At 38.0% G+C, this 17,185-nt stretch overlaps 1 protein-coding gene across 3 annotated transcripts in view; it reads right to left on the reverse strand.

Moving 5' to 3' along the window:
• The window catches only part of TMTC2 (transmembrane O-mannosyltransferase targeting cadherins 2), a 231,649-nt gene that overhangs the window by 77,173 nt on the left and 137,291 nt on the right, over positions 1-17,185 (reverse strand). For all 3 annotated transcript variants that reach the window (XR_012716117.1, XM_075274524.1, XM_075274523.1), the window contains 3 exons: positions 11,874-11,959; positions 11,330-11,514; positions 5,899-5,977 (listed from right to left, as the gene is read on the reverse strand). Coding sequence is in view for 2 of the 3 variants with exons in the window: in XM_075274524.1 (XP_075130625.1) it covers positions 5,899-5,977; positions 11,330-11,514; positions 11,874-11,959 (350 nt within the window). In the remaining variant the exon portion in view is untranslated. The remainder of the gene's footprint in view (positions 1-5,898; positions 5,978-11,329; positions 11,515-11,873; positions 11,960-17,185) is intronic.

Here is a 17,185-nt window from a genome sequence, read left to right on the forward strand (position 1 = left end):
TCAGTGCCACGTTACACTGACAAGCTTCTCCCTGGAATTGAAGTTATATGTAAGCCCAATATATTCTTTGAATTCCCAGTGAGACAATGGCACTATATGGCAGTAGCAAAAATAGTGGGTGTATATAGCCCCAATTCTATTGCTAGGGGACTTGCAGGGTATTTCTGGGGTGAAGGTGGGGGGGCACACCGTTGGAACGGGTATCGGGGGTATATATCGGGTATACGGAAATACACTGACAGTGTATTCCATTCAGGATCCACGGAAAGCTGGGTTGCGGCGATTGAGCCCGTCAGTGCCACGTTACACTGACAAGCTTCTCCCTGGAATTTAGCTCTTATAAGAGCTGTTGGTTGTCTTCTCCTTCCTATCCTAGCCTGTCCCTGCCTACCCAGAATCTAACCCCTAGCTAACTGGACGGAAACCTCCGTCCCCGGTGAATTGCAAGCTCAGAATGACGCGAAGCTGGGCGTCGCTGTTCTTTTAAATTAGAGGTCACATGTTTTCGGCAGCCAATGGGTTTTGCCTACTTTTTTCAACGTCACCGGTGTCGTAGTTCCTGTCCCACCTACCCTGCGCTGTTATTGGAGCAAAAAAGGCGCCAGGGAAGGTGGGAGGGGAATCGAGTAATGGCGCACTTTACCACGCGGTGTTTGATTCGATTCGAACATGCCGAACAGTCTAATATCCGATCGAACATGAGTTCGATAGAACACTGTTCGCTCATCTCTAGAAATAAGATGACCAAGTTTGGGGTTCTAAATCACATCATCTTAAAGGCATCCATTGGTTTAGGAGCCCCAAGGCTGGTGACAAGATCCCTTTAAATATAGGGACATGGAAAATAAAATTACCAAAAATTGTTTGAAAATACGTTTAATGTAAAAATTTTGTTGGGGGAGGCAATTGCATGTCATGCCAATTTGGAGCCTATCAATGGCCGCCTGCCATCATAGATCTTCAATTACAGGGTGTAATATTAGTCTAGCAAATGGCCAACATTCAGATGCAATAGCCATTAAACTAACATTTGGCATACTGTTTTTGCAATAAGATGCATATTACAATGTGAACGAATGAATCAATGAATGGCACATCTTTACTACAAAAGAGGAGTATTGCAACATATTGTATAAGCAGTCAAACCCTGTAAGGGAGTAAAAATAAAACAATGAAAAGTTTAAAATTATAATATAATTTAAAAATATTAAAATCACCCCCTTCTTTCCCCAATTTACAAATAAATATCTATAAAAAAAGAAAAAAAAAAAGAAAAGGTAATTGTCGCTTCCAAAAATGCCAGAACTATTTTAATCTAAATACTATTAATCCTGTATAATGAACATAATGGGGGGGGGGGGATCTGCGTTTTTTGGTCACCAACATCCCCCAAACTGATCAAAATATCATGTTACCAATAAAAATGACAATACACAAATGCACAAAAAAAACCTTCTTTTGAAACTACATTTTTTTTTTAAAGGCATTTTAAAAAGTAGTATACACATTTGATATTACGTTGATCATATGAGCCTATAGAATAGCCAGTAGTTCCTATTTCACAATTCCATAAAAGCAATGGAGGAGAAATCTGAAAGGAAAATTTTCTGCAATTGGAAGGGGCTAAACTGACGGGGTTATTTTCCGCTGACTGACTCTTTTTAACATAATGGAATACTAGGTTTACCTGCAAGAAAGGAGTAGATGATGCTCTGCTACCTTTCTATCAGACTGTTTAATCCAGACCATTATTTTTTTTTCACCATTTATTTTTAGATGTACTGCCACTTTAAGAGAATTTGTTCTTTTTTGGCTGACTTTTAGGAAACGTTTTATAAATCATATTAATCCTATAAATGGGTCTAAAAAGTAAATAAACTCTACTAAAGATCTAAAACAAATTCTGTACATCTTGTTCTTGATATGAGAAAGTTAAAGAGGACCTTTCACCATATCCGGGCACAGGCAGTTCTATATACTGCCAGAAAGCTGACAGTGCGCTGAGTTCAGCGCACTGTCGGCTTTCCCGATCTGTGCCCGGTGTGAAGAGCTTACGGCCCGGTACCGTAGCTCTTCTATGGTCAGAAGGGCGTTTCTGACCATTAGCCAGAGACGTCCTTCTGCCTCGCGGCGCCAATCGCGCTGTGCTGTGGAGCCGGGAGGAACGCCCCCTCCCTCTGCTCACAGCGCTCGTACGTAGACTAGCATTATCAGGAGCGGGAGGGGGCGTTCCTCCCCGCTCCACAGCACAGCGCGATTGGTGCCGCGAGGCAGAAGGACGTCTCTGGCTAATGGTCAGAAACGCCCTTCTGACTGTAAAGCGCTACGGTACCGGGACCGATAGCGCTTTACACCGGGCACAGATCGGGAAAGCCGACAGTGCGCTGAATTCAGCGCACTGTCAGCTTTCTGGCAGTATATAACACTGCCTGTGCCCAGATATGGTGAAAGGTCCTCTTTAAGTTGTATTTAGCTGTTAAAAATGAAAATATTATGATTTTAAACTATATTACCGACATACAAAAATCCGATCACTCAATTGTGGAAAGCAGAAATTATGATGTGCCCCCACATTCCAGTTACAAAGGAACAGCATTAAACTAGAAGGCTTACATTTTCGCACCACTAAACGCGTAGAAGCACAAATTACTGTAACAGGTGGCCCCATGTGGTTTTACATGCAATGTAATACAATAAACCGTACAGTATCAAGTTTCCAGGAAAGGAAAAGACATCTAAACCTGAACTTGATCCTTAAGCAATCTTTAATTTTGGCATTAAAGAACACAAACTCCCATAGGGATCATTACATCTTCTGACCCCAAGTTTTAATTGAAACTTTAAACAAAATATATTTCTTTCCTAATACATTTAAGCTTGCTCTAACCTTCATTGTACACACTGTATTGCCAGACAAATTAATCTCTCCAAATTCACTATGCGCAGTCTGATTTGTACTCAAAAGATTAATGTCACAGAACAGAGAATAACAGGGCATTTCCAGTCTAGATGTGATGGCTCCCAGTAGGTGAAAGTCTAACATTCATAAATGCAGTGTATTGACAAGAACAGAGACGTGGTCATCCGATGAAAGAGTTTGTTTAAAAAAAAAAAAAAAAGAAAAAAAAAAAAAGATATTTTTGCACTACAATTATATAATTACATAAATTTTATTTTCCAGGTTTGAGATAACTGTTATTAAATGTCTCCTTAACTACAAAAATAAAAAAATCTATATAATAAATAGGATTAAAATTAGAGATGAGCGAGTAGTGAAATATTCGATATTTCTCAATATTTGACTACTGAATGTATAGCATTCAGCAAATCAACGCTGGTTCTGCAGCAGGCTCGTCCTTGCTAGTTGGGAGAGCTGGCAGCTTGCGGTTATGCGGGAGCTGACTTTTTCTCATAGGAATGCATTGACCAGCGTTGATTTGCCGAATGCTATACAGTGTACAGCATTCGGCCAATCGATGCTGGTTCTGCCGGAGGCTCGTCTGTGAGTAGGCAGAATCTAAGATTGGACCACAATGGAGACTGCTATGGTCTGATCTTAGACTCTGCCTCCGTATTCGCTCGAATACCAAATCGATCGAATACTACTCGCTCATCTCTAATTAAAATTATTAACTACTTATTGTGTAAGTATAGAAATTACTGCTCTTCTTTCTATGGTTCCTTGGTTCCAAAAGTGATGAAACTTATCCTTTTACTCAATTTCTCTTTATGTCTTAAAGGGGTTGGCAAGGAATTAAATTTTTATGGTGTCTCATAGTATAACCTTAACCTTGACACCAATCATAATGTTGACGACTAAGTGCCTGCAGGTCCTGTATGCAGATTTTCCTGTGCTTAAATTTATTAACCTACTAGAGAAAAAAAGAAACATCTTTCATCTTAAAGAATAAGTCATCACCATCAGATCTGAAGGGGTCCCCCACACTTGAGACTACTGTGTGGCGAAGCCACTGTGCTCATGAGTGCTGAAAACTCTTCTCTGTGCCAATGATGTCACGTTTATTGATCACATTATACAGCTCAGCCCCATCCAAATGAATTGGGCTGAGCTGAAATATCAAGTAAAGCCCTACACACTACTCTATTCAGTATGGAGCTCATTCAAAGATCTGATTTGTTGGGGTCTCAGATGTTGGACCCCCACAATCAAATATTGAGGACCTATTCTAAAGATAGGTCATCAATAACTAACACCTTGAGGCTAAGCTACGCTCCATTATAGTCTTTGCTGAGTATTAATCAATTAAACTTGATTACTAACTCACTTTCACCACTACTCCATGGCTATGAAAGAAATTGTCATAAAATAAAGAAAACTTAATGCAAAATTGCATAGATGCGAGACCAGGAACTTCAACAGCAGGTGAAGAAAATTGCTTGCCAATAAAGTCATAACATTTATGAAATCTAAAGAGAAATGCAGTATGTAGCAGGAAATAATGGAAAAATGTATATGACAGATTAACACTTTCAGAGTGCTAAATGGTACTATTCATAAATTATACACTATTTTCTAGGGAATAAAACATTAAATGGGTTTTGCAGTATCTACATGAGAAACTAAAAACACTAAAAAATATACTTTTTTTTTTTTTTTTTAAACACTAAAAATAGGACTGGAAAATTCTAAGGAGGTTTGAAGTGTCCTGACATAACTTGCCACATGCGTGTCCAGTGTAAACAGTTATACAGCATGCATATATATTATAACACATTGTAATCTTGTTATTTGCGTTAAAATACCTATAATAAATCATACAACTCACTGAATTTTTCCAAACCCTGAAATTTTCTCAGTAGCTGTTTTTTTCTGGTCTTACATTTTTATAATGTAAGTATGCACTGCCTAATGCATAACCTGGATGTGCATTTTAATCTATTATTCATCTGTATTCCTGTACCATTTTATTCTACAAAGCTATGTGAAAAATTGTGTACATAACATTTTTTTGTCAAGACCCATGAACCAATATGTGATGACTGTTAAGTGAGTTTCTGAATTACGGCCCCTGCCTCACATCACCCACCTGAGAGCTACTAAGCAGCACATCAGGCACCAAAACTAACTACAATGGTTGCTCAGGAATGGCGGGGGCTAGAGAAAAAATTCCAACTGTGACAGAATCCACAAAGCGGTGCCTATTAATTTATGCAAAGAGCTGAAGCTGGTGAAGGTGAAAGGTTCTGTGTGAAGCCTGGTGGTTGTTTTTATGCAAAGAAGATTTAGATCTTTGAGAGAAGGACTCAGTCTAACATCTGGATTTACGAGCCCTTACATGGTCACACTTCAACCCCCCACCTGATTGATTCCATATCATTTAAAGAGGACCTTTCACCACTTGGGGCACATGCGGTTTTATATACCGCTAGAATGCCGAGTGCAGTGAAATCAGCTTTCATGATCTGTGCCCCAGGTGAAGAGCTATCGGTGCCGGTACCGTAGCTCTTCACCGTCTGAAGGGTGTTTCTTACAGTCAGTCAGGAACGCCCTTCCTCACAGTAGCGCCTATAGCGCTGTACTGTGGGAGCAGGGAGGAACGCCTCCCTTACTCCTGATAGTGCTCGTCCAAAGACGAGTACTGGGGGCGTTCCACTTTAAGTCCTTATAACCTCACTTATATTGCCCTGCCTTATCTTACCAACATAAGACTTCATGAATTGTTTACCCTTAAGCATTCATTTCTAATTGCCTGAAGAAGTAGTCTCTGTGCTTTGAAAGTTGAAAATGTAATTTTCGTCTGTCTAGCCAATAAAGGTATTAAACTTACAATAATTTTGCCTATATCATAGCATGATTTTTTTCCAGCTAACACGCCATTTCTCACTATGTTAAAACATATTTCAAAGTAAACATTTTAACTCTTTTTTTTCCCTTACCCATCATGTTATATAAGCTTTGCGGTGCAAATTGCCTTGGCATTTTCAGTATTGCTTCTTTATACACAGAGAGCGCATCCTAGAGAAATAAAAAAAAAATTAAAAAAAGATTTTAATATGAATTATACACAACTACAATAATGTCTCCACAAAATTATTAAGGTAAATGCCACTTATGTAATTAATGTAATTAAAATTAATATAAGAAGAATCACTTACAGGTCTAGAAACATAAAATATAAACAGGAGATAAAGACCAGTAGACTCGTATACTGTAGAGTGCTTTGATGTACAATTGTGGTAATTAGAATAGTCACGGTAGTCATAACTGTGACCATGTTCAGAAGCCAAGGGGGCTCTCAGGTCATCCTCACCACGCTAAATCTGGATAAACTTGTTTGATCCCCTTTGATAGCTTGCAGTCTGTGCATTGTAAATTTAAGATCTATGCCCTTGAGATGGAGTCAGATTTATGATACACAGCCTTCCACTGTTAGAAAGGGGAAAATTCACAATTTAATGGCAAAAATATCAGTTGGTCAGTAGCATATAGTCAAGGAGGAATTCTGTGGGGGCAGACTGTGTCATGATCACTATGTAGGGGGCACCAAGAAGGGATAGGAATGATGGAAAGCTTGTGTCTGCAGACATATTGTGAATAAGCCTTCATGGCAGTCTAGGAGCAGGATAGAGTAGGAAAGGGATATGTAAATTCTGCTAAAATGTAAGGATGGAGCACAGCTCGTGGTTGTGAGGATAAGTCATGCATCAGGACTTTACTTATGTTTGTGTATGATAGCATATGCCTTTATAAAGTGTAGTAATTAAAAATAACTCAATTTGCTTTATTTCTATTGATTTTGAAATGTCAGACACAAATTTCACAAAATATTTTGTGATGTATGTTTTGTTAGCTAGATCTGCTAGAAGGGCAGATGCTTGATAACTTTTGGTTGCCATTACAACTCTCAAAGGGAGCAATCCACAATTTATCCAGAGAAAGCTCAGCCATCTACTGTAGCAACAGCCATTCGGTTTGGTGGTTAGACTACTAAATACTACTGAAAAAGTAATCACAAAGAAACTATATTAAATCTATAAATCACTGAAAAAAATAAAACAATAAACCTGGCAACAGTGTCAGTCTAGAGGAGTTGAAGAGCAGCTGTTTGGACTGCAGACCTATGCTTTTCTATCAATTAACAAATAACAACAAGAGGTAATCATTTACAGAAGAGGTGCAGCCTGGTCCCAGCCACTGCCCATAAGCCTGCCGGCTCGTATTATATATGCCCTTAGTGTTAGTACACTGCAAAAACTGCCTGTTTGAATTGATGACAACGCTGCTGCAATCACAGGACTTTATTAGTCAACAGGTTTCCTCTTCAGACAAGCAAATAATCAACAGCACTGCCATAACTATAGGGATACAGAGGTCACTCTTATCACACTAAGGCTATATAGACTTCTTCCAAGTCCTTCTGATTTCCTTTGATGACTGGTAGTCTGTGTATTATAAATGTATTAATGACACACAGCATTCCACTGTCAGAATGGAGTAAATAAGCCCATTTATGACAAAAACAAAACAAAACAGCTTTTGCCTAGCTGTATATAGTCAAAAAGGGATACTGTGGGGCAAGTTATGGCAGAAATGGGGCCCTGATTACTGTGTGTATGGGAGGGGGGGGGAGAACCTAGACAGGGTAGCATGTGTACACATACATACAGTGAACACGTCTTCATGGCAGTCAGCGCCCAGATAGAGAAGGAAAGGGAAATGTAAATGCTGCTAAAATGTAGGCTAGTGGTTGTGAGAAGTTTCAAAGGGGGACAACTAGAACTTTAGCACTAGGGCTTGCGAGCCTTTAGTTATGTTCCGGTCCCACGTAAGATTTTATTTAAATTTTCTTTCTGAAAGTAAAGGGGGAGAGGGAGTAATGGCTGCAGCAATCCAAGTATTTTGTACAACATTAAATGAAGTATGCAATCTAAATATGAGTGAAAATAATTAACACCTATATAAGGAAAATCAAATCTGAGCCTACATGTTGAGCTATGCTTGAACATTGAAAATTCTTCAGTGAAGACACATTGTACCACCAATATAGATTAAAACAAAGAACATAGAAACCACAGTGTATAATTGTAGTGCACAATCTGAACCATAAAATTAAGTTCACAAACACCCACACAGTAACATCAAATTTTCCTCCCAACCACTTCAAGATTGTTGATGGAAAAAACTCCATTGCTCACAAAAACGTGGCATTAAACCACAAATTACTTTACTAGACAAAACACTAACTATAAAAGGTTTTCAGCCTTTCCTCAGTACTACTTTTACTGTAAACAGATCATAAGAACAGTTCACAAGACAATTATGTAAAGTTCTAAGAGTGTCGGATCATTGCTGTATATTAAAGTGGGCCTCTCCCAATATCCACCAACTCCAATTCTTTGCATTCTGTCTGATCCAGTCCAGGTCCACCCACCCGGCTGTAGAGAACCTGATTAACATACTGGGTGCTGAAAATACGAGCACCACTGGAATAGTGGGAGCTAGACAGAAAAAAAAAAACCAAAAAAAAACTGTGCTGGTATCAGTGTAGAAGCACCTCATGTACCATGCACAGAGTCAGAGAAAGCGGAGGTGGTAAAAGGTCCTTCGTAGGACAAGTTCAAGAATCTTGTAAACTAAGGGGGCAGCCAAATGGAGAAAAAAAGGTTTAATCTCAAGAGCAGACAAGGATCTTGTAAAGGACTGTGAATCTGTGGAATAGCCTACCCCAGGAACTAATCTCAGCAGTCACAGCCAGCGGCTGCCTTTTTAAAGCATCTTATGGAAATGTATAGCCTGTCATACCCTTTCTCATCCCTTGGTTGAACTTGATGGACATGTGTCTTTTTTTCAACCATACTAAGTATGTAACTATTTTTCAAGTTAAAAAATATATGGTGTAAAGTGAGACTAGACAGTCTGAAGTAGCACCAGAATTATTATGTAGCATCAGCTACTGTGAAATATCTGGTATACTCTAAGATAGTCTAAGACAGCACTGGTAAATCTGCTGCAATGCCATATAAATATTAAAAAGAAAAAAAAAGGTTTAAAAAGTATAAAAAATAAAAAAAGACATGTTCCAGTCACCCCATTCCCCTAGATCACATATAAAAAATTTTAAAAAGTAAGCAAACACTTTTGGGTCCACATAGTGCTCAAAAATGCCCGAATTATTAAAATAATTATTCCATATGGTGAAGGGTATAGTGTGGAAAAATCTAACTTTTTCCACACTTTGCCTACTAAAAAAATTGAATACAAAAAGTGATCAAATGATCAGATCTTTCCAGAAATGGTATTAATAAAAACATCATCTTGTCCCGCATAAAAAGAGGCCATGCCCAGCTCCATACTTGCAAATATGAAAAAGTTACAGGTGTCAGAACATGGCGACATAATTTTTGTTTTCTATTTTGCACAGTTTTTAATTTTTTAAAAGGTATCAAAACATTACAACTACCATATAAATGTTTTGTTTTTTTTTTGCCCCCAATTCCATCTCATTTTGAATTTTTTTTCCAGCTTCCCAGTACATTGTACAGAATATTGAATGGTACCATTACAAAGTACAACTTGTCCCTGAAATAAGTCGTCAGGTGACTTTTGAACCCCCCCAAAAAATCACATCTCTTGGAAGGTGGAGAGGAAAATACTGATATGCAGAAAATGAAAATTGGCTTGGTCTTTAAGGGGTTAGAAAAATTTTTATAAGGGAGGAAATACTATATTAAATTTTAGTGTTTTTTTAATTCAAGCTAATTTATTCACTTATTCTGATTGAGGTAATAGGTGCTTTCACTGATTAAATTTGCAAATATTTTAATTAGATCCCTAGTCTAAAACTTACAAGATAATTTTCAGTTATTATACAACCACCATGTACATTAGAATAGGTTGAGTCAAACTAAGAAAAAAAGTCTAACGTTCCCCTGTAGCCTCTGCCTATTCATAATGTTTATTTCAGGGGATGCTTAGTACAGATTACATTTCTACCATATTCAGCTACCAATTTTACATTTTCAGTAATGTATATTATTCAACAATTCCTTCAAGTTTATGAGTTCTAGTCAAGCAAAGTGGTTGATTTGTTGAATCATATACATTACTCAAGTATATAAAGTAACCCAAAGAGATGCTACAACCATTTTTTCAGTTGTCTCGGTTATAAAATCCAAATCAATATAGGAAAAAGTTAGGATTTACAGCTTAATGCAAGCTTCAATTTTAAAATGCTTTGTGAACAATGGAATAGTGCTCATACTCATAGCAAAAATATGGATTTTAACACAGTAGTAGGATAAAACGCAGCACAATGTTAAAGCTGCTCTAAGGAAATGCACCTAAAATAAAACAGCATTAAAGCGTGTTATAATTGTGAAAGTTTTATTAATTTTCCTTTACCTTACTAAAACGGTCAACATTAACAATTACTCAAGTACTGGTGAACTGTAATATGCAAAGTTAAGTAACTGCCAAACTTCTATACATGTACCTACACTATCGTCCAAATGAGTTACCAGCAATCCCTAGCCAAAGTATTAGCATATATCCATATTTCACAAAGTGATATGCTAACTATCCTATGTGTGGCCACAGTCTTTGAAGGCTTTTGTTCGCAGGTATTCGTAACCAAACTGGAGATTTAAGTGTAAAGACATCCATATATTAATGGAGCCAAACTAGGATTAGATTAAGTTCTGTGAGCAGGTAATAAAATAGGGATACTACTCATATATTGAATGTCTGTGCCCAATGTCTTCTGTATTTCAAAGATGGCATTTACATCCTGCACCTTGCTAAAAAGAGGAATTTCCTCTATTAGGCTTTCCTACCATAAAGAACGATGAGCACAGAAGAGGGTACATGTATACCTCTGGACTGATGGGACATGAAGCCCACCAGCTGGTCGAATCAACTAACCCAACAATAAGTGGCTAGGTGTGTAATGTCATTTATACAGCTTGCACAGTAATGTAACTTATAGAGCTTTGCTGGAAACGTCCATATGAGGTCCTACCATAGCTCACCACTAGTGACGTATTGGGAAAGATTTATTAAAACGGCCTAAAAGCAAAGCCATCTTCGTTGCCCATAGAATCTCTCACAGCACAGGTTTCATTTTGTATTCTGAAAAATTAAAGCTCAGTTATGATTGGCTAACTAAGACAGTTTTGCGTTTATACAATTTAGTAAATCTGCCCCGTTGTCTACCAGAGTAGCAAATACCTAATACAATAAGCTGCCTGTGCCGAGAGATCTTTTTCCTTGCATAACTTTTAAAACTGCATAGTTCTCCATATCTCCCATTTACATCTTGGAGAACACCTGAGACTTCTTGCTGAAACCGAACACTTAAAGGAAACTCACCTCATACTGCCCTTGTTCATGGTACAACTTCCCCAGATTATAAAGGCAACTGGTCACTGAACTCTTATGAGCATTTGGATCTTTTAAGTTTTCATCTGGGATTTCTGAACACTTCAAGAAAGTCCTTCTGGCTTCTTCAGTTCTTCCCTGATTCATAAGAATTATACCTGTATTCAAGTATGCCGCTGCAAAAGATGATCAACAAGTACATTGACGTATTAGAATTATGAAATATGGCAATGAATAAATAAAGCACACGGTAGAATATTTCACTGGTACATTATGAAGCTTAGATTTAATTGTTGACTGTGTGTCCTGCCAATGATTTTATTTCATAAAGTAGAGACCACCATGGGCGATCAGTGGTTCGGCCTACATGCTTTTTAGAAGCTTTCATCTCTCCACACACTGCCAATTAGAATGCCAGTTGTGATGATGGTTTTGTGGTGAGGTCTTAGCCCTTCATCTTATTTCAAAAAAAGACTGAGATGATAATGATATACAGATGTGACCAGGGAAGATAAAATGTAAATTCATTACTTACATGCCAGTGTAGGCCTGCTACCAATTGCTAACTTGTAGTAGTGAAGAGCCTCTGCAAACTTGCTGTTTTCCTGGAGCAATAAGCCTCTGTAAAAAATATACACGGGGGAGGATGATTGAAACCTTGAAATTATAGAAAACTGACAATATACAGTACACATAAGTACGGCTATAAATATAGAAGGCATGAGTAAACTCAACCATATGGACTACAACTTAAATTATTATTTGCAGTCATGTCTAATCCTACCGAGTCAGCTGAAATACAGGTGGTAGAGACCTTGGGAGGAAGAGGAGTTTAATCATTTTACAAACCAATATGAAGTTGTTATCTTCTGCTCATGGTCACAAGGGTACGGCTATAGATATGAAGAATGTCAACCTTTGGTGGCATAAACTATGACTTATTAGACTTGTGACCAATAGAAGTGGGGATCGGAGTAGGTAGACATCAATGACTCATAGAAGCTTCATTAAGGCTAACGCCCCACGTTGCGGAAACACAGTTTTTTTGTTGCAGATTTTGTTACTGTTTTTTTGAACCAAAGCCAAGAATGGCTTCTAAAGGAATGAGCAATATATAGGAAGCTCTTATATTTCTATCTTCTGCTCAATCCACTCCTGGCTTTGGCTCAAAAACTGCAACAAAAAAAGTTGTGTTTCCGCAATGCGGGGCCTTAGTCTAAGTGCTGAGGTGTTGGTAAGCCCAAGCACTGACTTTGACTCCGCTATTCTCCCATAGACCAACTCCTTCATGAATGACTGACCAAAGTTATAAAGCTTCTAAATGACTTCATTTTAGAGTAAACGTGCAACAAACTATGTGACTAATACATTAGCAATAATTGTATACGGACATTGAAGAGAGTCAGTAGTGTTGGTAAGTCTTCTGATTCGCACCCAAAACTGGCCCCAACTCCAACTCCACAGCGGTTGCTCCATTAGCATGTGTATCTAGTTTGTGTCACTAACAACAACATGGTGTAGGATCTCTCACACAACGGACAACAGAAACCCCACTGATTCTAATAGGGTCCATCAGGTTTCAACATTTTGCACAGAAGAATGTTGCCCTATGCTAAGGTTGTAACAAAAAAAAAAAAAAAAAGATTTGCTATGGCTGTCATACGTGCTGATAGCTATAGTGACCTCACTATAACCTCAAAGTTTTTGTGACTGAGACAACGGTTGTCAGAAAACAAATCCTAGACTGCTGCATAACTACATTCACTATTATTAGTTGCGGCAGGCAGCGCAACATTTCCAATCTTAATGTCACACAGCCACAAGCCACCATGTTGCTTTAGTCTTATTTTTAGACATCTCCTCCTGGAAGCCTTTACTAATAACAGCAATAAAGAGCATTCCTGTTTTTATGTGGGCCCAGTTCCCGTACGGCTTTATACTACATAATAGGAGGGAGATTATGAAATATTTCCTAATGTAATGCACATGCATGAAAACAAGCTATTGAAAGCACTGCACTGCAAATGTGTTTGGCAGATTATATAGCAAAATAAAAATTATGACTACAGCAAAGTGAATTTAATTGCTATGACATTGCAGTTAGACTTTTTCTTAAGAGAGAAATTTCATTTTTTTTTTTTTTTTTTATAATTTTTTTGTCAAGGTAATAGTCATAGTAGTGTCTTATATACTTTGTACTTGTGCCTATATATTGAGGCTTGAATTCATTCCTCAACACTGGTTAAAGAGACAAGCAAAGTGAAAATGATATCCGGCGGGCTGACATTACATCTGTTTATCTTGGAATTTTTTGTAATCCCAGCTGATTCAGGTCTCATTGGGATGTTCATTTTACGGAGCAGAACAAGGCTCGACCAGATTTATATCTCATCAGCAATGAGACATTGCATACCTTGAAATTAAACATCCCATGAAACAGTTTTAAAAAGGAAGACTGTGTTCGGGTCAGATTTTTAGCTAAAAACATGAATTATGTATTTTTTAAATTATGGAATGCATTATCTGCACTCAGACATTCAACTATGATGCAAAAATATTTCAAGATGTTCAAAAGTATAACTTTATTGAAAATGCATTTTTACAATGTTTATTTAGAATAAATAGGTACCAAGGTATATATATATTTTTTTTTTTGTAAACGCCTGCCACTTAAACGGATTACCCCATTAGGTAAAGAGGCTCTCTCTAGCTTCTGTTGGATCTGACTAGTGGAACAGATAGCACGCTACAGTCATTGCGGGAAGTTTGGGGACTGCAAAAACAAGTATCAAAAAGTAGTAACCACAGAACTCCATTCTAAAGCTGAATTAGTAAATAATAATAGTAGTTCTGCTGAATGCATACGTTCTGGATTTGCATGGTTGTTACTACATTACATTGAGGCGTTATGTCACTGTGCATGCGTATATGTGCAGTGTGTGTATACACACAGATATATAATATATATATATATATATATATATATATATATATATATATATATATATATATATATATATATATATATATATATATATATATATACACACACACACTGGTTGCTGTAAATACACGTTCACCTGAGATGCTCGCACCTTTCTTCTCTTGCTCTTTATTGTATCCTTCTTGGCAAACGTATTAGACCGCTTTAACTATGCATCATTGCAGCATGAGAAGACTTGTGTAATTTATTGGGACCTACAAAATATGGTCTACTCTATGCTCTATGGGTTTCATAGTATATGCATCTCAGGAGCCTCTATTTTATAACATGAGCTCTGGACCACACACACTGTATAAATTATGGGGCCTTTTCCATTTAACTTTATAGTTTATATTTTATTTAATAGCTGCTTATAAATACGTGACGTTGTATAGTATTTCTGTCATCTAGTGCTTCAACCACAAATCTCAGGCAGTGACAGAGGTCCAGGAGGACTGAAAGATTGGTGGAAAGCTTCAATTACCACAAGCGGGATATTTTTTTATAACGTTCAGTAATTCTGCTTTACATTAGAGCGCCACCGTTTCTACTCTATGATTATTGGGCATTCCTTTTTGCTGACCAGAAATTTTGCTTGTACAATTAAAAGTGGGTGTCCAGGATAAACTAAGAATTAACCCCTACACTAAACCCCAAGCCTTACTTCTAATTTACTTCTATTTTTTTTAAAAGAAATCTATAATTACCCATGGGAGACACTTTCTGATAATACGGTGACGTTCTGTTTCACCACTTCCAAAACAGAACATCACCATTACTCTACCCCCATCCTCATCAATACTTACCAGCCATCCTGTGTCTGGGAACAGCTCCTCCCCTCTTCCTCTCTGCTAGTAGTAGGGAAGATAGCTTAGCTAGGGCGAGGGGCTAGTAATGGTCCGGATAGCTTGAGTAGTGAAAAAAGGGGAAAAGACGAGAGGATAGTAGTGGGTGGGATAGCTTAGTTAGTGAGACAGAGGAAGGAGCTAGTAGTGGGTGGGATAGCTTAGTTAGTGAGACAGAGGAAGGAGCTAGTAGTGGGTGGGATAGCTTAGCTAGAGAGACAGAGGGAGGGGCTAGTAGTGGGTGGGATACTTTAGCTAGGGAGACAGAGAGTGAGAGAGAACTAGGTAAGGTACACAGGAAGCTAAACAGCAGGAAACTAACACAATGTAAACAAAATGCAGGGGATGCCAGCAGCAACTACAGACACCCAAAATCACTCAAACCGCAGATAGAAGTACGTGGATGTACTTATTAACCCATTAGTAGCACTAACAAACCTTTAAAAAAAGAAAGAAAAAAAAAGATTTTTTTTCCTGGAAACCCCCTTTAAGTGTTTCAGGGCACCAATTAGAAAATTTGCACGTAGTCCTTCAGAGCTATAGCTGCTCTTTACCTAGCAAACCGTAAGTCTCAGAAATAGGATCACCCTCAATGAAATTCATTTGCCATAAAAAGACAGCCCCTTTAATATAATTTCTATTCTACTTTCACTACTAAAGCAGAACAAGCAAGGAAATGTTTAAGCGGTTTTACATATTCATGAATAAAACGGGATAATAAAATATTCTAGGGATTTACTGCCTACATTCCAATGATCAGTGAAGTATAGCTCCACTTTGAAGCTACTTTGCAAAAAATATGAATAACCTACTTGAACAGCAGTTCCTTAATATTAACTAAATATTACGAGAGTAATACATATCTTGTGCAGGACTGTTGGGGGAATCAGATTTTTGCCTAGGAGCTCTGTAGTAGATCTGAATCACTCACACCACTAACAGGGGACATGCTGGTAATAAGTTACTAGGAAATGGCAATGCAACTGTTCTATAACTGGATATTTTAGAAGTTATTTTGTATTTCATATGCAACGCAAGGAGGTTGCTGAGGATTCTTCATTCCTCACCAACAAGATTACGTCTTACTGTGGCTTTGGTCTGTAAGCACACTAACCTCTACTGTGACCTCAGCACAGCTCACAGGATGAGCTGTCAGGATTGGCAGTCCTCCAATCTACAGCTGTAGCCTCAGTGTTGTACTGTAATGCAAGAAGGGACTCAACACAGTCTTTCTCAAGACTCAGCCATCCTCTATCTTTTCTTAAAGGCAATTTGGGCCAGGCACTATCTAACAATTTTAGTGCATTGTATACCAGAGGAATTTCTATATTTCCAAAAGTGATTTATAAATGTTGAAATTTGGAAAAATGTCAAATTCCAGTTGGTCAACATCAAAATTTTTGCTACATATGAAGTCAGCCTTCACAAAAAGTAAATTGCACTGTAAACGGATACTGGGGATTGGGAAAACCGAAAATCGAAATTTCTCAGAATCATATGAATTTAAAAAAAAAAAAAAAAACCTGAAAGGGTAAATATTCTGTATGAGGGCTCATTCACACGGTCCAAGAAAGAATAGAACAAGCTATTTCTTTGTCCAATTTCACAGATCCCTTCTTAGGCTCATATCTGTGAGACATCCATGAAATCTGTTTACCCTCGATTGTATACGGAACAGGGCACGGTCTTGTGAATTTAGCCAAAAACTTTTCTAGTAAATATCTGGCTAGAAGCATTGTTTTACATACAGATAGCCCCAGGGTGGGGGAATATACTGTGGTACAATTATGTATACAATGGAAAATTTATTATATATTATGGTTTACAAGAGGTCTGCTATCTACAAACATCAACCAGGGGAGGACGCGCTCATGGAGTGCAGACTTCATGGTTAAATGGTTAAGGGGCGTTTTCCATCCATAATGGGCCTGTGGTCTGCCTTCAAGTCCACCAACAGATTGGGCGTGACCTGAGTGGGGGGGGGGTGTGGCTCCAATGTTGCTTCCTATTGGTTTGGGG

The sequence above is a fragment of the Leptodactylus fuscus genome, chromosome 5 (assembly GCF_031893055.1).
Source record: "Leptodactylus fuscus isolate aLepFus1 chromosome 5, aLepFus1.hap2, whole genome shotgun sequence".
Lineage (NCBI taxonomy): Eukaryota > Metazoa > Chordata > Amphibia > Anura > Leptodactylidae > Leptodactylus > Leptodactylus fuscus.